At 60.2% G+C, this 21,637-nt stretch overlaps 11 protein-coding genes and 1 pseudogene across 12 annotated transcripts; 5 read left to right on the forward strand and 7 right to left on the reverse strand.

Annotated features, from left to right (window-relative positions):
* Positions 1-2: 2 nt before the first annotated feature.
* On the reverse strand, positions 3-731 carry SPRG_05218 (hypothetical protein; the record flags this gene model as incomplete). The annotated part of the gene is made up of 1 exon (XM_012343820.1): positions 3-731. The coding sequence occupies exon 1, from the start codon at positions 708-710 to the stop codon at positions 3-5; it is 708 nt and encodes a 235-aa protein (XP_012199210.1). The 5' UTR covers positions 711-731.
* A 312-nt stretch (positions 732-1,043) lies between these two features.
* SPRG_05219 (hypothetical protein) lies at positions 1,044-2,416 on the forward strand (the record flags this gene model as incomplete). The annotated part of the gene is made up of 10 exons (XM_012343821.1): positions 1,044-1,091; positions 1,140-1,202; positions 1,249-1,442; positions 1,485-1,562; positions 1,610-1,691; positions 1,733-1,829; positions 1,875-1,976; positions 2,028-2,108; positions 2,153-2,185; positions 2,235-2,416. The coding sequence occupies 10 exons, from the start codon at positions 1,044-1,046 to the stop codon at positions 2,414-2,416; spliced, it is 960 nt and encodes a 319-aa protein (XP_012199211.1).
* Positions 2,417-2,457: 41 nt separating this feature from the next.
* Positions 2,458-3,425, reverse strand: SPRG_05220 (hypothetical protein; the record flags this gene model as incomplete). Its single annotated transcript, XM_012343822.1, has 5 exons — positions 2,458-2,470; positions 2,495-2,598; positions 2,646-2,763; positions 2,806-3,029; positions 3,081-3,425. The coding sequence occupies 5 exons, from the start codon at positions 3,423-3,425 to the stop codon at positions 2,458-2,460; spliced, it is 804 nt and encodes a 267-aa protein (XP_012199212.1).
* Positions 3,426-3,587: 162 nt separating this feature from the next.
* On the reverse strand, positions 3,588-4,101 carry SPRG_05221 (hypothetical protein; the record flags this gene model as incomplete). The annotated part of the gene is made up of 4 exons (XM_012343823.1): positions 3,997-4,101; positions 3,852-3,948; positions 3,752-3,806; positions 3,588-3,707 (listed from the first exon to the last, which is right to left on the reverse strand). The coding sequence occupies exons 1-4, from the start codon at positions 4,076-4,078 to the stop codon at positions 3,588-3,590; spliced, it is 354 nt and encodes a 117-aa protein (XP_012199213.1). The 5' UTR covers positions 4,079-4,101.
* Positions 4,102-5,300: 1,199 nt separating this feature from the next.
* On the forward strand, positions 5,301-8,593 carry SPRG_05222 (hypothetical protein). The gene is made up of 11 exons (XM_012343824.1): positions 5,301-5,545; positions 5,591-5,939; positions 5,988-6,094; positions 6,141-6,472; positions 6,514-6,684; positions 6,733-6,942; positions 6,990-7,215; positions 7,267-7,781; positions 7,837-8,056; positions 8,105-8,169; positions 8,218-8,593. The coding sequence occupies exons 1-11, from the start codon at positions 5,383-5,385 to the stop codon at positions 8,554-8,556; spliced, it is 2,697 nt and encodes an 898-aa protein (XP_012199214.1). The 5' UTR covers positions 5,301-5,382; the 3' UTR covers positions 8,557-8,593.
* Positions 8,550-10,178, reverse strand: SPRG_05223 (CMGC/CDK/CDK8 protein kinase). The gene is made up of 5 exons (XM_012343825.1): positions 9,644-10,178; positions 9,163-9,600; positions 9,057-9,112; positions 8,863-9,007; positions 8,550-8,814 (listed from the first exon to the last, which is right to left on the reverse strand). The coding sequence occupies exons 1-5, from the start codon at positions 10,161-10,163 to the stop codon at positions 8,609-8,611; spliced, it is 1,365 nt and encodes a 454-aa protein (XP_012199215.1). The 5' UTR covers positions 10,164-10,178; the 3' UTR covers positions 8,550-8,608.
* Positions 10,179-10,466: 288 nt separating this feature from the next.
* On the forward strand, positions 10,467-12,643 carry SPRG_05224 (hypothetical protein; the record flags this gene model as incomplete). The annotated part of the gene is made up of 5 exons (XM_012343826.1): positions 10,467-10,557; positions 10,610-10,671; positions 10,718-11,255; positions 11,306-12,195; positions 12,248-12,643. 5 exons carry the CDS (start codon positions 10,467-10,469, stop codon positions 12,641-12,643), a joined length of 1,977 nt encoding a protein of 658 aa, XP_012199216.1.
* Positions 12,644-15,668: 3,025 nt separating this feature from the next.
* SPRG_05225 (hypothetical protein) lies at positions 15,669-16,042 on the reverse strand (the record flags this gene model as incomplete). The annotated part of the gene is made up of 2 exons (XM_012343827.1): positions 15,669-15,696; positions 15,738-16,042. The coding sequence occupies 2 exons, from the start codon at positions 16,040-16,042 to the stop codon at positions 15,669-15,671; spliced, it is 333 nt and encodes a 110-aa protein (XP_012199217.1).
* Positions 16,043-16,825: 783 nt separating this feature from the next.
* SPRG_05226 (CAMK/CAMK1 protein kinase) lies at positions 16,826-17,931 on the reverse strand (the record flags this gene model as incomplete). The annotated part of the gene is made up of 2 exons (XM_012343828.1): positions 16,826-17,680; positions 17,728-17,931. The coding sequence occupies 2 exons, from the start codon at positions 17,929-17,931 to the stop codon at positions 16,826-16,828; spliced, it is 1,059 nt and encodes a 352-aa protein (XP_012199218.1).
* A 335-nt stretch (positions 17,932-18,266) lies between these two features.
* On the reverse strand, positions 18,267-19,725 carry SPRG_05227 (hypothetical protein). Its single transcript, XM_012343829.1, has 3 exons — positions 19,074-19,725; positions 18,565-19,015; positions 18,267-18,509 (listed from the first exon to the last, which is right to left on the reverse strand). The coding sequence occupies exons 1-3, from the start codon at positions 19,676-19,678 to the stop codon at positions 18,327-18,329; spliced, it is 1,239 nt and encodes a 412-aa protein (XP_012199219.1). The 5' UTR covers positions 19,679-19,725; the 3' UTR covers positions 18,267-18,326.
* A 457-nt stretch (positions 19,726-20,182) lies between these two features.
* SPRG_05228 (hypothetical protein) lies at positions 20,183-21,052 on the forward strand (the record flags this gene model as incomplete). Its single annotated transcript, XM_012343830.1, has 5 exons — positions 20,183-20,426; positions 20,471-20,553; positions 20,594-20,666; positions 20,710-20,966; positions 20,996-21,052. The coding sequence occupies 5 exons, from the start codon at positions 20,183-20,185 to the stop codon at positions 21,050-21,052; spliced, it is 714 nt and encodes a 237-aa protein (XP_012199220.1).
* A 201-nt stretch (positions 21,053-21,253) lies between these two features.
* SPRG_05229 (hypothetical protein) lies at positions 21,254-21,619 on the forward strand (annotated as a pseudogene; the record flags this gene model as incomplete). The annotated part of the gene is made up of 2 exons: positions 21,254-21,494; positions 21,542-21,619.
* Positions 21,620-21,637: the final 18 nt, after the last annotated feature.

Genomic DNA, 21,637 nt, shown 5'->3' on the forward strand with positions numbered 1-21,637 from the left:
GTCTACTGCGGCTGCGGCGGCTCGGCGAGCAAGCTCCGGAGCTGCTCGACGTTGACGAGCATGGGCACAACCTGCCCGTTGATCAAAAAGTCCAGCGGACGATACACCGACACGCTGCTCGGTCGCACGGGCGCCGACGTCGGCCGCACGTCGCTCGGCAAGAGCACCGGCACCATGGGCGCCTCGGCGAACGTCGCCTGCGCGTCGTACGTCGAGGTGGAAGGTACCTGGACGAGGCGCGCAGGCTCGGCCTTTGGCATGCCCTCGAGACCATCGATGTCGCCGCCGTCTCTTCGCTTGAGGTAGACGAAGAGCTCGAGCTTGTATGCTGTTTGGCCGCCGCGACGAACCGACGCGTTGTTCCACGCGGACGTGATCGCCGCCATGTAGTTGCCGACCTCGATGCAGACGTACTCTTTCTGCGTCGCGTTCGTGCTCGTTTTCAGAAACACCTTGACGACGCTCGGGATCTTGACGAGCTTGGCTTTACCCTGCGGCGGCGGGTTGGGGCTCTCGTTGTGCGTCACGACGGCGCGGTCCAGGTAGTTGGCCGCCTTGGAGAAGAGCACGTTGAAGCCCTCCTCGAGGACGTGCTCAAACTCGTACGTCGCAACGGTTTTGCGGCTCTTGTCGCGCTGCCCGGCCTTGACGGTGAGGAGCACGGGGAGGCTCGGCGGCAGCGGTGCCATGATCCCCTTCGGCGGACCCATCAATTAATATTTCGTTGCCGCTTTAGGGCGACGTCACCTGGCTATTCGCACGCAAGTCAATATGTATCTTTGTATGTAGGACAGAGTCACCGTGGCACGCATGGTCCCAAGTCTTCTCTACGCCCTCACCGAGCATACACATTGGCTCACCATTTGTTCGAATGGCGAAAAGTTGCTCGTTGCATTCGTATGCCTTGTCTGCTCGCCTAAAAGCGCACCCTTAGAACCTGCCTCAGAACTGTGTGGGTTATGGTTGCGTGCAATTAGCTAGACAAAGACGGTTGCGGCATCGGAAAGTATTCTCTTTCACTTTTGGCGAGAAGCGACGCAAGCATGGCATCGTACAGCTTCTACTCGCTCGTCTCTGCGGTCAAGGACAAGGTAGACGCTACACGCTAGCAGGTCGAGGCTAACGCATCAACGACGTAGTCGGCCAAGGCCATCTCGACCTTGAGCTCGGACCTCCAGGAGTTTTCAACAACCGTCCAAGGCGTACGTACAGGCCGCAACCGCTCTGGCCTATATCTACTGCGCCTAGGACGTCGCTGAGGTGGCCAAGCATGTCAAGAAGAAGGTTGAGGAAACGATGGAGTCGAAGCCTGCCGCTGAAGCGACGGACGAGGCGGCTCCAGCGGACAGCAGCAAAGCACGCGAGCTCCAAGCTTCGGTGACCGCGTCGCTCTTTGCGTTTGGGGCCACGCTCGAGTCCGTTGGCTCCAAGCTTCTTACAAGGTAGAACAACGCCTGCAGCGCATGCGTCACCTGTCTCTGTAGTGCGGATGAGTTTATCGGCGGCTTTGCCGGCGACGAAGCTAACGACACACATGACGAGCCACTCGACGAAGCCGCGAGGTAGGCGACCGCTCGATCGTCCTTTCATGGTAGCGCTGCGGCTCTAGTGCTCGCCGCTTCCGTCTCTCGGCGATGCAGAACGCCGACGAAACGTACGTCGAGCCGCCGGCCAACATGGACGCCTACACGGTCCGCATTGCAGTGCCGCCTTTGCCTGATGTGCTCTGTAGAAGTGGCGACAGGCCATTTCGGACGACGACTGGGCGGCGCTGTGCGCTGAAGTCATTGAGCACTACCCCACGATCGACACCAAGCGCCAAGAACTCGGTAGACTCATCGAAGGACCACCGACGTCTGACAGAACATGTCTAGTGCCGGAATTAGTCTCAGAGGACGCGTTCTGGGGCCACTATCTCTACAAGGCGTCGCGTCTCGCAGCCCAGGAACAGCGCAGCGCGCAGTTGCTGCAAAAGGGTTCGTGCTCGGATCGGACGAAAACTCCAATGCTGATGCAGCATATCGTAGTGGCGGGCGCGAGCGCGGACGAAGAAGAGATTGGTTGGGACGTCGACTCGCCGCTTGCGAGCCCCACGGCGAAGACAGAGCGTACGGTCATGGCGCCAACCGATAGTATGTCATGATTCTTGTAGCGGCTGCGACAGCGGCGGCAGAGCTCGCCCCAGGTTCCCGCTATGACCGTTCCGAGCTGGCCGCGTCAACGTAGTGTGATAGAGACCAAGACGACGCCGGTGACGTCCCACCACTCGGACGAATGGATCGATGTCGACGAAACGAAGAAGGCACCGGAAGCAGCGATTGTGCTGGCGGACGAAGAAGTGCTCGATTGGGGCGACGACAACGAGCCAGCACCGGCGGCCAAGTCTGCGAGCGACGACTGGGGCCAATGGGAGTAATACATTTTGCGTCGCCAGACGAGAACAGCGACTCGATGACGCTATCCTACGGGTCTAGATGACCTACTAGCCGGAGACTGGTGGGCCTTCCAGCGTTGGCGCAGGAGCTGCATCGCCGCCTTGCCTCTTTCGGCGTGCGCAGGGTCGTTCATCGACGTGTACGTGGGCGGGTCGCACGCCGCCTGGCTAGCATGTGAGAGCACCGAAACACAAGATGATATATGGATACCCGTGTCGACTCGAAGCAGTGCTTGTAGCCTCCGTCGATCAAGTACATTTCCGGGTACAGAAGTTCTGGGTACGTGGCGGCATGGAGGCAGCGGTCGCGGCGGCGAATGTGCCGCATCCTACTAACACGATGACGCGGCGATCTTGATGCCGAGCCGTACATGTCGGGCGCTCGTTTGGCTGAAAACTCGCAGTAAAAGATGAGCGCAGTCGTCGTGGATTGCTCGAGCGACGGCGCGAAAAAGTGTTGTTCAATGTCGTCTGGCGATGGCAATGACGTGGCGCCTCGAAGACGCCCGCCCTCGTATTCGTACGTGAAGCGGCAGTCGAAGAAGCGAGCGCCTTGCAGCGACGCTGGAAGCACGCCTTGCAATACCTCGAGCGCCTGTGTATTCCAGCTATTGCCACCATGCTCGGACATCTATGCGCAACGTACGGTGGTTGGCGAAATGACGTGCAGGTCCGGGTGCTGCGACGACCGGATCGTTGGCAGCATCGGCTCGTACGTCGTGAATGGGAGGCCGTGCAGCACCGGCGCAGAGTTGCAGCGAGCAAACTTGGGATGCAAAGGACTTGCTTGTTCATCGCTATTGAATAGCACAAGCCGACGCGGCGTCTTGCGCGCCGGGCCATGCTCATTCTCGATCTCGAGGTCCGAGCCGCGCTTCAACGCGGTGGGCGTCTCGGGGGAGAAGAGCGCTCGCTTGCTGCTTCGCGGAACCCGTCGGCGCCGCGGCGACGTCACGAGGCCTGTTGGGTCCGACGACTTGCGGGCCAGCATCGGGGTCGGAGCCTCTGGTAGCAGTCTTCCAGGCTGCGGCGTGGCTGTCTCGTCCATCATGCGGCCGGCGTTGTTTTTATTGAAGCCAAATTCAAGTCGGATACAGTGGCTCAATAAATTGCATTGACCACGGATTAAAAATCATGGCCGCGACCACTCGTCCTACTCCATCGTCGCATCCACGGGCGCCGTCTCCTCCTTCTGCCGGTTGTTGAGGAAGTGAAGCCAATGGAGGCCTTGCTGCGCATGGACCATGTCGCGGAAGCTGTCGTGCGCGATCATCTGCGTGTACTAAGCATGAGGCCATGTGCATGCATTCGTTCTACCTGGCGGAACTTTTCGTCGTCGAGCAGGTCGAGGAACGTGAGCGCATGCGGGTAGCTACACAGGGTCGCATGAGCGCCAAGGTGGAGAGCGCGTCCGTACTTGATGTACTTGGCGTACTCGGGCTTCTTCCAATACTTCAAGTACGTGAGGTAGTTGAGGAAGACCGGGTCCTCAAAGTACCGGTTGATCGCGAGGTCTATCGCAGCATGAGCCTCCGCCTAGGTAGACGCAGTCGTCGCAGCACGGTTGAGGTACGATGGGCTCGCCAAGCACTGGATGAACTCGAGCTCGATCTGGAAGCGGATGTCGTCCGTCGGGAGCTCCATCGCGCAGCGCCTGAAGTGTTACGCGAAAGCGCATTGGCAGAAAATAGCTATGATTTTAGCCAATCAGCGTCGACCTACGAACTTGCAGAAACGGCATGCCCAGATGAGTGACGAGCTGATCGCGAGCGTAACATCATGACGAACGCGGCTGTGGTGTAATCCTGGCCGCAGACTGGCGAGCGATGACGAGGTCGAGGACCTGTCCACGCCTATTACCTTGAGCTGGACACAAAATGCCGATGTATTGCCAGTCAGTCACAACTACTGCGAGCTGCGTCAAACGACCAGACGAGTGTACTGTGCAAGGTGTGACGGCGATGCAATAAAATTAGAATCCACCGACCGCTGCATATGCTGCACGTGCATATCCATCTCAGATTTGAACTGCAGCGAGCTACGGCAGCGTCGAGGTGCGATGATACAGCGTCCTGATCCCCGAGGAACTCGGCATGGATTACGTGTACATTTGAACTGAGCTGAGGACCAAGCGTACGTTATAGCGACTGCACCTGCGTCGTGCAGACGCGGCACAGTGATTTGTGGTCAGTACTCCGCCGTTCTTGATCTGGCATCTCGGCCGCTGAACTTTTCTAGTCGTTTTTGCAGCGCCGACCGGAACGAAACTCGACAGCGTCACGGGCCACGGCCGCTAGAAACACGCAATCTCGCCGTTCCGCCCCGTGCAGCACGACGCTATTGCTATTGTCCACAATCAAACTATCGAAGCCCTTGGTGTACAATTAGCATACAGGAGGAATGCATCGTCGTCGCGCGTTGTAGTGGCTCCGCGGTGCTTGGTGAGTGCGAAGGAACTGAAAGAATGGCGTGTTTGTAGCCGCGCCTGTCACACCTTGCCGTTTGATTCCGATAGGACAAGTCCTGACACGCACATGGCAGTTCCAGCCTGACGTATTTTCGATCGCTCTCCATACATTTATCCAGTAAATATTAATGATTGGAAGACCAATATCTCCTAATTAGGCGTGCGCTCAGCTTTTTTGCAACCTAGCGCAAGGCGCGATACGTACTCGGGCGTCCCGCTGACCATTCTCGACATGTCGGGGTCGTCCGGAGCCTTTCTGCGCGGACGCAATGGCTCGCACCAACACAGCAAGTTTGCGGCGCCGGCTTACCTGCGCGACCTCAACGACGTGCTCATCAAGGTCTCATGGTGCGAACCTGCCATGGCGATCTTCCTGCACTCAGCTCTTATTGCGACATAGCACCCTCTCGTTCGTTGGTTGCGCCTATATCTTGTACCGGTCTTTCAGCGCAAGAGCGGAGCGGCGCGGGACATCACGACGATGCTCGTTGCGACACTGGCCGCCGTCGACCTCTGGACCGCCGTCGCCAAGTTCCCAGCCACGGCGTTCACGTACTCTCGGAACAGGACTGACCCGAAGAGCGCGCCGACGTACGTCTCGTGCCAGCTCCAAGGCTTCTTCATCGACTTTCTCTCAACGCATGGTATCCATGGCTTTCGCCATCCGAGGTCTCATGCTTCTCGACTAGTCGTTCTTTGGAATGCCATCATGGCGTTCAACCTCCTGCGCTGGGTCGTCTACCGGGACACGCAGGAGAAGATGCGACGACGGTACCCGTGGTACTTTTTCGCTACCGCCTTCTTCTGCCTCGGGTGGACCTTCTGGCTTGCGCTGCCCGTGTACCGTCTCCGCCGGCGCCGCAACCATGGGTCGGTCGTCGACAACCAGTCGCTCCTTGGCCCGTCCACGTTCTTTTGCTGGATCGCCGACCCCGACACGGCCTTGTATCATTTCTACACGTTTGTGTTTGCCGCCATCATCTTTATGGTTGGCGTGCTCCTCAAGGTCCGTCGCGTCATTCGGCAGCGCGCGGCAGGGTACGAACGTCGCATTTGAGTCGGAAAATCACCGCCTTGTGACGGTAGACAGCACTACCAGCAGACGGAGCAGGCGCTTCTGGTCATTCAGCGTCAGCTGTACCTCTATGTGGTGAGCTTTCTCGTCCTGTACCTCCCCGTATCGGTCTACCGAAGTACATACGCCTGTCATTCCAAGGAGACTCACGCCAGCGTTTCTAGTCGGCGACGCGGCGTGCGACGCTTCGTACTACAAAGCGCCCACCTTTTGCACGAAGATCGTACCGACCTTTGGCGTCTTTGCGCAAGCGCTCATCTGCCTCCAAGGCTTTGTCAACGCCGTCATTTTCGGCGGCTTTCTCTCGCTCGGCTGCAAGCGCCAGCCCCGACCGACGTCCGACTCGTTCCTGGGACTGGCGTCGCCAAGCGTCGTTATGGAGGACACGCAGTCCAACATGTCGCTCTACACGCCGTTCGATGTCTGCGACCGCGTCTCGATCTTTGCGTCCACGTTCAACATGGCCGAGGGCGCCGTGCCGACCCGAACGGCGTTGGTACGTCCTTCGGTCCCTCCACGTGTGCTCATGTTGCGCAGGCGGCGTGGATCCCGCGCGACCACGACGTGTACGTCATTGGCCTCCAAGAGTGCTTGGCGCTGGACGAGACGCGGGCCGAGATGCTAACGCACCTTGAGGCGGCCAACAACCAGCGCTACACCGAGTATCGGCGAGAGATCGGAAGCAAACAAACCACACTCGGCTACCACGTACGACGCTGGAGGAGCTGGCGCCGTGTCTCATGCGCTCGGGAGTAGGGTTACATTACGATTACGGTCTACGTCGCGACGTGTGATGTCGAGTGCGGCCGCTTCGAGATGTTTCTCGACGGCATGTCCAAGGTCCACCGCGGCAAAAGCCTCATTGGCATGGGCCGCGCGTCCAACAAGGGCGCGGTCGGCTTTGCGTTCCGGTACTTCGACACGACATTTGCCGTCGCGAGCTGTCACTTGGCGTCCGACTCTTCGGTAGCATGCTTGCCATCTGCCATCGGTATCTGACGCGCAGTGTATAGGGCAAGAGCAAGGTGACGAAGCGGCACAAGGACGCGGCGAGCATCCTTCGCAGCATGAACCTTCAGTCGATGGGTGTCGAGTTTGACTTTCAGCACATGGTGCACCACACGATCTTTATGGGCGACCTCAACTACCGCCTCACGGCGCAGCAAGCGACGCCCAACGACGTGCTGAAGCTCATGGTGACCATCATCAACCGGCGCCTCATGCTTGAACCGCCCCGCGGTACGATCGATGCGTGGCTTTGCATGGATAAGCAAGACGGCGGGTGTGTAGACCACCAGTACGATTCCGATGGAATGGCGTATGGCGTGACGACGTCGCCCGGCAACGACACGGTGCTGCTGGACGACATGACGCTCGCGGAGCACGACGGATTCAAAAGCCCTGTTCGCGCCATCAGCCGGTACGCCAAGGACGCCAACTGGACGCTCCTGCTCCAGCACGACGAGCTGGTCGCGGCGCTGCAGACGGGCGCGGCCTTTGCGGGCTTTTCCGAAGCCATGATTACGTTTGCACCGACGTTCCGACGGGCGCGGGGCACGCAGCTGCCCACGAACCGGCGGCTCAACATTCGCGACTTGCAGGAACTCTACACGACGATCCTCTCGGACGGCGGCCTCCGCGTGCCGTCGTACACGGACCGCATCCTGTACCACTCGCTGCCTGACCTCCAAGACAAGATTCGGTGCGTCAAGTACTGTAGCTGCGAAGACGTGACCACGTCGGACCACAAGCCGGTCTCGAGCATCTTCCACGTCGCCGTCGAGAAGACGCCGCGCACCGACGACGTACGAAACCTCTCTTTTTGTCCTTGCGCTCACATCGATCATGCACGTTGTGTAGATGGTGATGAAGAAGTGGACCGTGTCGCTCTCCAACGTGCACATCCAGTGGGCGTCGCCGCTCGAGACGATGCTGTTGCCGCCGTCGCCCGACTTTGACGACGACGAGTCGCCGAGTCTCACGGCGTCGCCACTGGGCCCGCTGCCGCACTCGTCCATGATGTCGTCGACGACGTGGGCGTCATCCATGGGCACCTCGACCACGACCAAGACCCATCGAGGTACTTTGATTCATAACCCGATTGATCAAGTACTCATGCGGGTGATAGGGCCGATTGTTGTCCGCAGTCTCTTTCCGCTGCCGAGCGAAGACGACTTTGCCGAGTCGCGTGAGGTACGCGTCATCTCGACGCCTGGTGTCTCCTACAACTTGATCTTTTAGCTGAACGAGCTCGCCGAGCATCTGACGTTCCACTCGGGGTACCTCCGTCCGGCGGTCCGAAGCGCGTGCCAAACGACAACGCTCAAGCAGTTTGAAGCCACGGGCGTGAAGCAGTCGGCGGTGCTCTTGCCCAAGAAGCACATGCACCTCGCACTCAACTTTCAGTCGTCGTCGTCGACGGGCTACAGCATTGGGCAGTGCGTCATCGGCGTCGTCCCGGCCCAGCACCGCCGCGGTCGCAAAGTCGACTTCCACGCCGTCCTCACAAGCGGCGGCCGTCACATGGGCGAGATCACGGGCCGCCTCGGCCTCAAGATGGATGTCACCACGACCGTGTAAGTAGTAACTATTATTTAGAAGGATGTTGTTATGATCGATACACACTCTGCGTTCATCGACGTCGTTGTTTGGGACTGCGCGGGTTGGGCGCCAGAGAGCCCGACGGACGCTTGGCGACCGGGTTGGCATTGTACCCTGGCGGCGGCGGGCCGCTCCATTGGCGACCGCCGTGGTTGGGCGGCGGCGCCATTCCCGTTGGTGGCTCGGGGCGCTTCATGCCCGGCGGCACTTGACCGTTGGGTCGCATCGCACGGCGGGCTATACGAGAGCGATGAGCGGTGCTAGCCATTCCAAGAGCTGTACTACCATCGTCGTCGTCCTTGGCGTCGTGGTGCGCGGGCGACTTGCGGTTGGGGAGCATGTCTTCGGTGATGGGCTCAATCTTTTGCTTGAGAAAGACGATGGGCTCCTTGTTGGGCTCGTCAAGCGCCCAGTCGCGCGGGTACGGTTCCTAGCACCACATGTCCTTTCTCGTATCCAGCCACGGAGCACCAACGTACGCATTTGAAGTAGTCGTGCGTGAGGGCCTCGGCCGCCGTGATGCGCTTCTCCGGGTCTACAGTGACGGAAGCATCAACCCACATGGTCTGCGCATCTCGAGCGTACCGTAATGGAGCATGCGCGAGATGAGGTCGCGCAAGAGCACCGATGAATGGCCCGTGCCAAACTTGACAAAGTCGTGGAGCTTGGACGTCGTGCCGTAGTCGCGCTCCTTGCACATCTGCATCATGTTTTCGTACTCAGGGAGGCACTCGAGCCCATCCCACGTCTGCGGCGTCGGCATGCCCATGATCTTGAAGATCTTGTCGCACTGGTCCTTCTGGAACGGCGCGTTCGTGCCCTCGGCCTCTTTGCCGCAAAAGAGCTCGCGCGTGTTTAGGATCTCGGCAAAGATGCAACCGACGGCCCACATGTCGACGGCTTTCGTGTAGTGCTTGGCGCCGAGAAGGAGCTCGGGCGCGCGGTACCACAGCGTCACGACGACACGCTCGACGTCCGTGAGCGCCTTGATCGGGTCCTTGTATATCCGCGCGAGGCCAAAATCTGCGATCGATGAGGAAGATGCACATCGACAGGCGCTTCGTACCGGCGAGCTTGACTTGACCGCGGCGACGCCCATGGCCGACGACGAGGATGTTCTGGGGCTTCATATCGCGATGCATGACCCAGTTGTCGTGCATATACTTGACGCCCTTGAGGATCTGGTGCATGAACGACTTCTTCGTGTACTCGGAGAGCGGCTTTTGCTTGCTCTGGATGATGATATCGCGCAGGTCGTGGTCGGCGTAGTCGAAGACGAGCGCGAGGCTCGTGCCCCGCGGATCAACATGCACGTCGTGGAGGTGGACGACGTTGTCATGGTGCATCTCGCGCAGGATCTTGATCTCGCGCACGGTCGCGATCGAGAGCACGACGTCGTTCTTGCCCTCCTTGTGCGACTTGATCATCTTGACGGCGAAGCTCTGCTCGTCGTCGTCCATGCGGCTGTCCCGCGCCTGGAGCTCGGCCTTGTACACGAGGCCATACGTCCCCTCGCCGATCTTCCCGATGAGCTTGTACTTGTCCGTGAGCTTGACCCGCTGCTGGTACAACGAGTGGCGTCGCATGCCCGCTAATTCGTACTGAGGCAACCGCAATTCCACGCGTATTTTTATTCCACTGCGTCTTGTGGACCGGCGTGTGTTTCGCCACGTACAACGGGCTTCATTTATTATATTATCCGCCTTCCAGTCCGAATTACGGATAACGTATCTGGAATACGTACCTTAAAGGATCAATTGATTGCTGCATTTGGAATTGAGTTTTGTATAATCGAAAATGTATACACTGCGATTTCTCAAAATGGCATTGTAAAATTGAGTTTATCCAAAGGATCGGATTATGGCTGCCGCAGCGTTGAACTTGACACGATGCAGGTGCATTGCTTGGCCCTCGGGCGCCACCTCGAGCTCGTCACCGAAGAGCTGCGCGCTATCGCTGGGCTCTATGGCGAGACCAACTGTGAGCTAGCGCAGTATGGCGGCGCGCCTCCTCACCTCTCATTCTCGAGTAGTGCAAATCCACGACGAGCCCTCGCTGCAAGCCCGCTTCTTCCGCGTCGACTTTAGCTCCGAGGTAGCGGCTCTTTGTCACGGCCTTGTATGCAGATCATGTCTCGTAGGCCATGGCCAAATGCATCGTCGCCCGCTGCGTCTTGATCCAAGCGGCGTACGAAGTCCTCGCGACCCAGGAGTCGGTCGTGGCGCTCGCGACGCAGCTTGAAGCGCATTGCTTTGCGCGCCCACCCGCGACGACCGTCGACGTCAAGATGCCAAAAAAGCGCCTGCGTGGCCCGAAAGACAAGCGCGCTGTGCTGGGCCGCCTCGCCTCGTTCGACGTCGAGAGCTTCGTATCGGAGCAGTCGCTGCCAGCGTCCACCCATCTCTGCGTTCTCATCCAAGACGATGGCCGCGCGCTATTGAGTCGCCTCGTTGGCCACGGCCTCTCTCCGACCAGCGGCGGTCACGGCGGTCGCGTCGGCAGTGGCCTTGCTGCCAATTACGCGCTGCACAAGCGGCCGTACACGGGTGTCACAACCATGGACCCGGAACTCGCCCTCGTCATGGCCAACCTCGCGCAGGTCCGTGCCGGCGACTGGGTCGTGGATCCGTTCGCGGGCTCGGGCGGCATCCTCCTCGCTTGCGCCCATTTCGGCATTGGTCCGCCTCATGCAAGTCCTTTACGACGGTAGATTGACGCCGCGATGTAGGGCTCGGCATCGCCCACGACGTGAGCTTCCGGTCGCTCCAAGGCGACGGACCGGGTCGCGACATGGCCGCCAACTTTGCTGAGTTTGCTTTCCCATCGCCCGAGCGCTGCCTCCACGACGTTCGCCGCGACATGTGGCGTCCCAATCTCCACGTCGATGCCATCGTGTGCGACCCGCCGTACAACATCCGCACGTTTGGCGCGGCTGGCGAAGACGTGCTCGAGAACCAGCTTCTCCAGCCGCTCATTGCGCTGGCCGCGCGCCGCTTGGCCCCCCAAGGCCGCCTCGTCTGCTACGTGTGCGTGGCGGGCGACGCCGACCTCACCGCCTACCTCGAGAGCGCCCTTGCCAACACGACGCTGCGCCTCACTGCGACGATCGCGCAGGTGGTGACTGGCAAGGACAATGCACACTGGTCTCGCAGCCTCGTCGTCCTTCAACAGGCCGGGTCGCGGCCGCCGCTACCGCTGTCCACGACCGACACGACGCCGGCGACGAGCGAGTGGGCGGCGGCGCGCGAGCTCGAGTGGTGTGTCGCCCGGACGCGGCGTCCGTTTGATGTGTGGCGCGCCGCGTGGGTCGGCGATCTGCCGTCGCTCCAAGCGTTTGCTGCCGACGGCGGCGACGTGGACGTGCGCGATGAGAAGGGCAAGACGCCGCTCTTCTTCGCCTGCGGCTACAACCAATCGGCCGTGGTGGCGTTCTTGCTGGCGCAGCTAGCTGACCCAAACCGATGCGATAACGACGGCACGAGTCCGTTGTCGCAGGCGGCGCGGTTCGGCCACGTCCATGTGCTGCAACAATTGCTCGATGCCGGCGCCGACCCGTGCGTCACGTCCAAGAAGCGCTGGTCGCCCGCGTACTTTGCAGCCTCCCACAACCATAGCGAGGTAGCATCCACTTGCCTCAGCATATCTGGATGCTCATGCGGTGCGTTACTAGGTGGTGATGGCACTGTATGCGCACGACGCCACGTCACTGCATGTGCGTGGGCCAGGCGACCAAACGATACTGCACCGCGCGGCCGAATGTGGGCACCTCGAGCTTCTCCGAGCCGTCCTCGCGCTTGACCCGGCGCTGGCCACCGCGCGCGACTTCCACCAGCGCCACTTCGCCATGGCGGCGGCCCGCGCCGGCCATGCCGCGGTCGTTGAGGCGTTCGCGACGGACGATCGAGACGCTTACGGCGAGACGTTGCTGCACGAAGCCGCTCGATTTGGCCGCATCGACGTCGCGTCCTTCCTCGTGGCCCAGCGTCCGTGGATGGTCAGCGCAGTGAACGACGCCGGCGACGTCCCATCGGACCTGTGCCACCACGAAATCTTCCAAACCACATAACCAAAAGAATCTGCAATGGATTCCCTTGTGCCACACACACAAGGCTTACAAGCGCGTTGCAAAGGCATTGCGCGGGTCGGTGCGCAGCGCAGTGAGCTCGAGCGACGTTGACGGCAAGCGCCGCGCGCGCCGCTGCAGCAGGGGCGTGAGCGCAGAGGTATACGGACACGCCGCGCTCGCGTCCATGGCGGTCGCAAAGCCGATATGGCGTATCTAGCGCACATTGAGTCCTATGGCCACGTGTGCTCATGGAGGAACCGACGTCCGAGAGCGTGAGCGGGCAGTCGCCGCCCGTCGCCCGCTGAATTCTGCGGTGCACAAGCGTCCACGCGGCGTCGAGACGCATGGCGACGTACAGCATGTTGCGAAGACGCAGCGCGCGAGTGAGGTGCATGGTCTTGGCGGCAATGACCCGCAGCAGCTGGTACGCATTCACCTACCGCGCGTCAACCCACGCGAGCCGAGGTTGTACTACCTCGATGGCCGCACGGGGGTTGAGCCGACGGCCAAAGTACAGCGCGTGGCACTTGTCGATGCTGGTCGAGACGACGCGTCGGGTGAACCATTCACCGAGCGGCTTGTGCCGCGGCAGCGCCAACGCCAGTTCCAGCGGCGCCGGCCTACGCACGACCGTGAGCCACGATACGCCAAGAACACGCCTACGCAGAGAGGCCCGAGCGCAGCAGCTTGGTGTAGTTGGCGTAAACGTGCATCGTGGAGGGGTCGATGACAAGGCCACACCACGTGAGGGCGTCGGCGGGTCCGTCCAGGTTCGTGCGCGTCTTGGCGGCGTTGATGCTGCACCCAAATGCGCGCGACCCTTTGCTCATGAGGCCGAGGAACGTCTTGGCATGGGCGCGCGACGTCGTGAGGAAGCAAAAGTCGTCCGTGAAGCGCAAGAGCAAGTCGTTTTTTGTCAAGCGCACTTGGCCGTGCAGCACTTGCTTCTCAAAGTCGGCGTAGTAGAGGTTGCAGAGGAGGGACGAGAGCACCGAGCCTTGCGGAATCCCCTACATGACAGCGATGCGGACTTCGAATCCAATACTTTTAAAGAGCACCTCGACTTGACGATACGTCTGGCGGCCGATGCGCACGTCGTGCTCGAGCAGGTGCGTCCTGAGGAGCGAGAGGATCTCGGCGCGCGAGATGACGTCGTACACGACACCGTCGACGTACACCTACACCACCTCGTGCTGGTGCGCTTAAACGTGTCAGGATACCGTGTTGTGCTTCACGCCTTGCGACATAATGAGGTGTTCAAAGCGGGTATAGTCGCCCGCCGCGACAACCGGGTGCTCCGCCTACGTCCCGAGCAAGAAATCATCAGAACTGGATGGCACGCGCGGGACGCGTACATGCGAGCCGTCGCCACGCACGACGCGATGGTGCCGGACGAGATACGACTCTTGCGTAAGCAGCGAAGGCAGAAGCTGGAGGAGTCGCTTCGGCTTCATCGTGTCGAAGCAGCGCTCAATGTCGAGCGTCACAAAGTACACGGGTGGCTGGCCGGTCGCGGCCCACTGCGCCTTGAAGGCCAGGAGCTTGGCCAGTATCGCGTCCGTGCTCGTCGTGCTCGCGCCAAGCAAGCGCTGGCGCTGCGAGAGTTCGTGCTTCAAGACGCGCAGTGCGTTCCGAAGGAGGTCGTTGGTTGACTTTTTACATGGCAGGCGCTTGGAGAGGTTGACGATCGGCCGGACGCCGCGCGCCTTGGGCACGAAGCGCACTCTCGCCACGGGCGTCGAGGGCGTCGCAATCGGTCGAAGCAAATGCTGCTGCAGATCCCGACTCGCCAATTCACTACGGCACATGGCACTTTTTCTCAAGAAACGACGGCGGGACGTACGAAATCGCGTCCCAGAGCGGGCGGCGGTAGTAGAGGACGTCGTGGAACTGGCCTTCCTGTGTCGTCATGTAAAAGTTGGTGCGTACAATCGGCTGGACGAGCTCGCGCCACATCTAGGCGACGGGCCATGAGCCCGCGTTGCCAAGCCACTTGTCATCATACCCAGTGCACGAATTGAACGAGGCGTTGACGTCGTTTGACCACCTCGGTCGGCAGTGGGCTTGCGCTATTGGCGTCGCACATGAGCCGTCGCTCGTAGTATCGAAGCGTCGACGTACGCGCCCATCCACGAGATGCTCTGGACGCTCATTTGACGGACCGTCTAAGGCAGGCCGGTCCAAGTAGGATGCAAAGTTCGTAGGATGGCGCTACCTGTTCGATCGAGTGCGTATCGAAGCGCCGCCCACTGATGTAGTCGTGCAAGAGGCGAACGACGCGCTGGTAGTTTTTCCGCGGTCCCCACAGTGCAATGGGCACAACTTGCGTCATGATAGCACGAACACTCTGGAGCACCTAGATACAAAATACAGAGTTTGGAGAGGATCGAGCCCTGTACCTGCTGCTTTGGCGTCGCAAACTGCAAGAGAGCCTGTATCTCGACTTGATGCACGAGCTTCTGGCGCTTTGGCGGCGGCCCGTTGGCCTCTTCGAGGTCGCTTCCGTCAGACTCGGACGATGCGTCGTCTTGGCTCGCGTAGCCGGCACCAACGACGCGACTGTCGTGCTGGCCCAAGCAAAGTCCCATTCGAAAGCGGCACGCCTCGCTCAAAGGACAGGCACGCGCGACTGTCCTCTCCACGTGGAGTCCCTGGAAATTCCGCAGCATGGTCTGCATCCACGGCACCCACGCGCGGAGCGGCGGCGGGAGGCGGGAGCGTTTGGTCGCCGTTGGGTCAAAGATCGACTGCACAAGGCGCGTTGCTTTCGCGTTGGATGCTGTCTGCGGCGGCGCGAGGTACAATGCGTGGGTCGTTGGAAACGTCTTGGCGGTGGACGGCCGGTCGGACTTGTGGTATAGGCTCGGCGCCAAACTCACAACGCTGCACTGCTTGGCCAAAGGGATCGGGCGCGGGAGCGGTGGTCCCGCCAGCTGGATGTAGCTCTTGCTTTCAGAGTCGATGCGAACGCAGAGGACGTGGTCCACGAGCAAATGCAGCATGCACGCGTCGCCTAGTACAACCACTACAGCTCCATGGGGCAGAAGACGCTTCTCTACCGAGGTGACTATGCAAATGCGCCCAGTGCTTGGACTTGAGGAGGCTCACAAGCGAATTCGGACTGTGGTGCATCACGTTGTGCGCGTGGAGCGTAAAGTGGTTCGCGTCGCTCTCGTAGCCGCTCGTGAAGCCCAGCGTGATGAGGTTGGGATGCTTCTTCCAGTCCTTTCGCTTACGCTGCAACGCGATGCCAATTGCTTGGTCGACGAGCTCGGCGTGGGTGCAGTGCGCCGTCGAGGCCCACGCTGGCTTCTGAAGCGAGCTCGCTGGCGTGGCAAGCGCCACGATGGTCGTCGAGAGGAAGTCGCAAAAGCCCGAGAGCGTCCTCGCATCGTGCATCCATGCATGGTCGCCAACGTGCCTAGATCATCGGTGCCATGAGCACGCAGCGAGATGCACCGACGTACGCGATGAGCCACGCGGCCAAGGTCGTGGCTTGCGGCAAGGACGCTTGGATCACCTCCATGGTCTCTGAAACATCATCATCGACAAACAGTATTCATTTCAAGAGGTCCAAACACTGTTTGATATGCTGTTTAAAACAGCGTATTGATAAAACGTCGACAATACCGTAGACGTAGACGTTGCTATGCAGCTTGCCACGCTGTAGCCACGCAAAGCACGCCCATGGATGCCTCACGTTGAGGCTTGTATGATACAGCTCTACGCAGTCCTCGACCCACATTCTCGGCCGCTGACCTTTTGATCGCAGAGGCTCCAAGGTTCCTAAGCTTATCAGCTCGCTGCAGCAAAAGTTTGGCGCCTTGTAATATCACATTGGCTGTTGCTCCGCCCTTGCACATGGGTGGCTGGTACTACGGCCAACCCACGAAATCGAACGGGTGCATCGCCAGCTCGGCGGTGCGTCACACTGCAGCTGCCCCTTGCGCAGAGAGCGGCGTCACCCTCGGTGTCTTTGCTCGTCCCTTCTGGCAACCGTTCTTCGTCCTGGTTCTGAGTCGTCGTCGTTCTGCTCGTCGTGGCTGCAGCTACTACGCTCTACTTGGTCGAATGCACTTGATGGCAATGGGTGCGTGGGACTCTGTCCAGAGCGAGAATGATACACATGCATACGAGCTGAGCTTCTTCTCTTAGAGTATAAATAGGTGATGGTGGCGGGGATTAGCAGCTCGCGTCGCGGGCCGAGATGGCTGCGATGAGCATGTGGAGCTCTTCCAGCACCGCGCTGCTGCACTTGCGATAGCGCTGCGTTGGGGTCGGGAGGAGCGACGTCACGATCTCGGGCGCCGCCATCGAGTGCTCGGTGGTCTTCTTGGTCGCGTGCTGTAGCCACGGGTGGGCAAGGAGCGCGGTCGCCGTCGGTCGCCGTGCTGGGTCCACTGAGAGAAGCTCCGCGATGAACTCCTTGGCTTCGTCCGAGACGTGACTCCACTCGCTCTCGTGGAACGTGTAGTCGCCTGTCGTTACCTTGTACGACAGCAAAAGCGGCTCTGGGTCGCTGAACGGAAAGTTGCCGCAGAGCAGAATGAACGCGATGACACCGATGCTCCAAATGTCCACGGGCGTCCCGTATGGCTTGGCGTCATGGATCTCGGGGGCCGCGTATGCCAGCGTGCCACAGAAGCGAGTTGTCGACGGGTCCATCGCGTCGGCCACAGTCGATGCGCAGCCGTAGTCGCCGACCTTGATACCCGTCTCGTTAAGGTCGTGCACCATGAGGATGTTCTCGGGCTTGAGGTCGCCGTGGATGACACCGCGCTGGTGGCAGCACTCGATGACTTGCACGAGCTGGCGCACGATCGCCCGCGCGCCGTCTTCGGAGAAGTGGTCCTTGGTAATGATCCGGTCAAAGAGCGTGCCACCTTGGAGGAGCTCCGAGACCAAGTAGAAGTAGACGTCGTCCTCGAAGAAGTCGAGGAGCTGGAGCGACAGCGGGTGGTTGATGCGGCGCATAAAGTGTACTTCGTGGGGCACGGTGGCCATCTCGTCTGGCGTCATGCCCGCCTTCTCCATGAGCTTGACAGCGACCGGACACCCGACTCCTTGTCTGTCGCCTCGCGCACGATCGAGTAGGACCCGTAGCCGAGCACTGGGCCAAGGACGTACTTGGCCTCGAAGGCCGGCCACGGGAACGCGCTCAGTGGCATCGCCGGGTACGCCGACGCGCCGTCGTAGACGCCCATGGTCATGAGCACGGCGAGGACGACGGCCGGCCCGAGCGGGAAGTCGCCTGCGCCAAAGTACTTGCTAGGGGCGCAGAAGACCATGATCTTCTTGCGGCTTGGAACTCAATTTCAAAAATGATCGTGCAGCTGGAGGTTCGACTGCGACGCGCTTATTGGACAAAAGTCCACAAATCATAGGCATTTCCATCGCTCGCACGAAAATCAGCCAATCAACAGGCGCATTGCCATTGCAGCCGCAAATGGTGCGACAAATTTGGAGCCCACGCGATGAGAAGCAGCGCTGCCGCCGTGGCTTCCATGCAGCACCGGCGTGTCGCTCGCAACCTGCGTGCATGTGCGAAGCGGACGATGCCGCTTCGATGCAACCGCGATGCTCATCCCCATGCCGACTGGCGCGAGCGCATGGCGCCATGGTGGCAGTGACTGGCAAGTGCGATCCCACGTTGCCACTTGCTAGGTGCCGACTACTTATCGCATTACATGGCCGACTGCTTGAATTGCTGGAGCAGCTGCCGCTTGCATCGCCACGTCTCGGCCTTGGTCTTGGCGAGCTCGTCGTGCAGCTTGGTGATCTCTGCTTTGAGTGCGGCGCTGTCGCCGGAGGCCCTTGCGAGGCTGTGCGACTTCCAGGTCCAAAAGGCCACGAGCACGCGACGGCGCTAGTTCAACGTTGAATAAGAAAGGCACTCGATCGGCGACCACGTTTATGCTTACCCATCTGGCGACCACCCACCGCAGGATACGCTCGCCTGAGAGCACTTGCTGCATCACGGCAGTGTGTAACCCTTGTTGCGCAGCGCTCGACGCGGCAAAGCGCCACGTTTGAAATGCAGCGCGAGCGGCTTCCTCTGACCGCCGCTGGACGCAGCGCGAGAGCGTTCGTCGCGCCGCGGTCCGCACGCATTTCGCGGTGCCAGCGACATGTTGCCACCGATACCATCGGCGCAGAAGGTGATGGCGCCAGAATGCGTGCCGAATCAAGCACAGCTTCTTGACGGCGTCGAGGCGGCGGGCGCGGAGGCCGTCCAGCGCGAGTCGGACGACAAGCTCGTCGTCCGGACGCGGTGCGTCCACAAGCAGACGTTGTCCACGCGTGCCAATCGCTACCTGGTGGTGGATCTGCGCATTCTGGAGATGATGCTTCATTTCGAGTCTGGCGCTGTGGCTACGTACACACGAGCAGCGATGAGGCGTCGCAGTAGTATGGGCTACTAGAGGCGCACCGGTCGGCTTCCATGGCACTTTCGATCTCTTTGCCGCGCCGCGCTTCGTCGTGGCGCCACTCGGTCAGCGTCATTTCGTGCGATAACTTGAGCTTCTCGATCGCACAAGCGTGCTCAAGGCGCAGCTTACGCAGAGCAACGTCCATCTCAATGTCGCGACGCTCCTGTAGCTGCGCCATATTGAGCTTGGCGCGTTGTAGTAGAAGCTCATGGTCGTGCTTGAAGTGTTTCATCCACTCGTCTTGTGTTGTCTTTTCGGGTGAGCCGCCCATGGAGAGCTCACTGATCTTAAACACAGCGCTCTGCCGCGCTCGCTCGGCGTCGTCGAGCGACGTCTGCAGTGCTTCGATCTGGCTCTTAAGCACGTGGATGTGCCCGGCGTCTAGCTCCCGCACGGCTGGCTGCGTGTCAAAGACGCGCTGACATAGTACGTCCTTTTGCTGCCTTGCGTCGAAGAGCGCGCGCTCGAGCTCTTCGATGCGCTTGGTCAACGCCACGTTGTCTGCCCGCTGCTTGAGCTCACGCTCCTTCCACTCTGCCACGTCTTGGCCCAGTGCTTCCTTCTCTCGCTCAATCGTTTGGATGTACATATACAGCTCTTCCATCTTGGTCTTGGCATGCTCCGCAGCAGCGACCCACGGCGGCTCGACTGCAGGATGATGGCATCAGCTGTGGTCATCACCTTGCGTACATGGTCGTACCTGGGCGATACTCGGAAAGCCCTAGCATGGGCGTCTCTTCCACGATCCGGTCCTCATGGTCGCACAGGTCAAAGTCTTTTGGCGGCATGTGCACATCGCAGTCGTCGTCGCCCTCGTACGCCATCGGCAGCCGCGACGGTTCGCGAATCCGGATAAAAGATCGAATCCGGTTACGAAAGACCTCCCTTCCGATTTAGTGTTGGCTCCCTCGGGAGGGACTACATGCTGCCTTGTCCGCCTTCATCGCGCTGCCCGTGGGTATAGAAATCAAAACTAGCGCATAAGGTGCTTCCACCGTCGCGTCTGGATTGAGCCCCCGATGCTGGCTCTGATCGGAGCGCACGACTGCATTTAAACACTATTTACTGTATCTACCCTATAGCACACTAAAAGGCAAAAAGCTGAAGGATGCTAGTGCGCTCCATCGTCAAGACTGCGGGCTGGCTCGGCGGGCCGCTGCTCCAAGCCTGCCTGCTCATGAGCTGCGCCGGCTACCTCACGCTCAACTACGTCGGGTCGATCGCCGCCTTTAGCCTCAAGGACTTTGCCTTTGTCGGCGTCGTCGGCGCCTCTGTCTTGATCCATCGGCTCCGCCTCAAGTCGTACATCGAGCACGACCCGACCGTGCGTCTCCTCGAGACAACCACGCCTGGTAGGTGGACATGATGCGACTAACGTTGGCTCATGCGATGCTAGCCCACGATCTCGACTCGCTTGAGTACTACCAAGGCGCCCGTGTGCGCTTGGGCGAAGACGAAGTCATCGCCGTCCTCTTCTTCGTACGGTTGAATAGCTGTTTATGCACTGACAATGCGCTAGGGCACGTGGTGCAAGTCGTCGCGCATTGCGCTGCGCGAGTTCCAGAAGGTATTCGATCAGTACGGCGGCGCAGGTACGTACGTAGACAGGCCTCGCGTCCTCTCACGCTCGCCTAGTCAAGTTCGTGGCGGTCACGCAGGAGGACAAGACCGAGCTGGACAACTACGGGGCCCATGGCACGAAGGCGAGCTATTACACGCCGCTGGCAGATTTTCGGTTTGGGATTGCGACCGAGACGGGCGCGCTCACCAAGGGCTACCAGCTTGCCCACGGAATCTCGACCGTGCCTCACGTGTACTTGATTGGGCGCGACGACACGATCTTCTGGCACGGCCACCCGCTGGGCAAATTTGAGGCAAGCCGCGAAACCGCAGTCGAACTTAATGAAAAATCTACGACTAGGACGCGACCCGCCGGACGCTGGCCTATAACTTTGCGGCGAAAGAGAAGGCGGCCTAGCCAAGAGGCCAAAACGGTCGCCTGGATCGTTAATATGAACAAGCTACCAATTTGCATTGCAAAGGATTGCACGGTGTCGCGGCTCAGTTCCCCGGAACACGTGGAACGCGGGGTCGACCCGTCCCGTAACCGGCGGCGCGAAACCACTGGATTTTGCGATCTTCGACCTGCAAGAACAGCCTCAGATTTCAATTTGCCATCATGCGAACAGCGTACGGCAGCGAGAACGAAGAGACAAACCGGTTCCTTGCAGGCCCGACGCGCGTCGTGCTCGCGGCCAAGCCCAAGAAGAAGTCGTCCAAGGCGCGCCGTGTCGCGGCCGCGGTCGGCGTCACCTTCATGGTCGCCTGCGCCGTCGGCGCGTACGCCACGCTTGGTACGTCCCAAGCGGGGTCGCAGGCCATCCAGCAGTCAAGCCTCGAGGCGACGAGTGCGATTGAAGGTACGCGTTCTGAACCCGAGATACGAACCGCTAACTTTTGCACGTAGCACACCTGGACAGCACGAGCTCAAACAACGGAAGTATCAACAGTGTCGAGACGTCACTGCGCACAACGCTGCAAATGAGTCGACCAACAGCTCTGA

This window comes from Saprolegnia parasitica, assembly GCF_000151545.1.
Source record: "Saprolegnia parasitica CBS 223.65 unplaced genomic scaffold supercont2.15, whole genome shotgun sequence".
NCBI classification, from domain to species: Eukaryota; Oomycota; class Saprolegniomycetes; order Saprolegniales; family Saprolegniaceae; genus Saprolegnia; species Saprolegnia parasitica.

Excerpts from the sequence above, each read along its gene's own strand:
- SPRG_05222 (XM_012343824.1), top strand. The coding sequence starts at position 5,383 with ATGCTCGTTGCGACACTGGCCGCCGTCGACCTCTGGACCGCCGTCGCC. Across the intron at positions 5,940-5,987 it reads ATTCGGCAGCGCGCGGCAGG|ACAGCACTACCAGCAGACGG; the intron begins GTACGAACGTCG and ends TTGTGACGGTAG. Across the intron at positions 6,943-6,989 it reads ACTTGGCGTCCGACTCTTCG|GGCAAGAGCAAGGTGACGAA; the intron begins GTAGCATGCTTG and ends CGCAGTGTATAG.
- SPRG_05223 (XM_012343825.1), bottom strand. The coding sequence starts at position 10,163 with ATGCGACGCCACTCGTTGTACCAGCAGCGGGTCAAGCTCACGGACAAG. Across the intron at positions 9,601-9,643 it reads CGGTCAAGTCAAGCTCGCCG|ATTTTGGCCTCGCGCGGATA; the intron begins GTACGAAGCGCC and ends CATCGATCGCAG. Across the intron at positions 9,008-9,056 it reads CGCACGACTACTTCAAATGC|GAACCGTACCCGCGCGACTG; the intron begins GTACGTTGGTGC and ends ATGTGGTGCTAG.
- SPRG_05227 (XM_012343829.1), bottom strand. The coding sequence starts at position 19,678 with ATGGAAGAGCTGTATATGTACATCCAAACGATTGAGCGAGAGAAGGAA. Across the intron at positions 19,016-19,073 it reads AGTGCCATGGAAGCCGACCG|CCACAGCGCCAGACTCGAAA; the intron begins GTGCGCCTCTAG and ends GTGTGTACGTAG. Across the intron at positions 18,510-18,564 it reads GGTGGGTGGTCGCCAGATGG|CGCCGTCGCGTGCTCGTGGC; the intron begins GTAAGCATAAAC and ends ACGTTGAACTAG.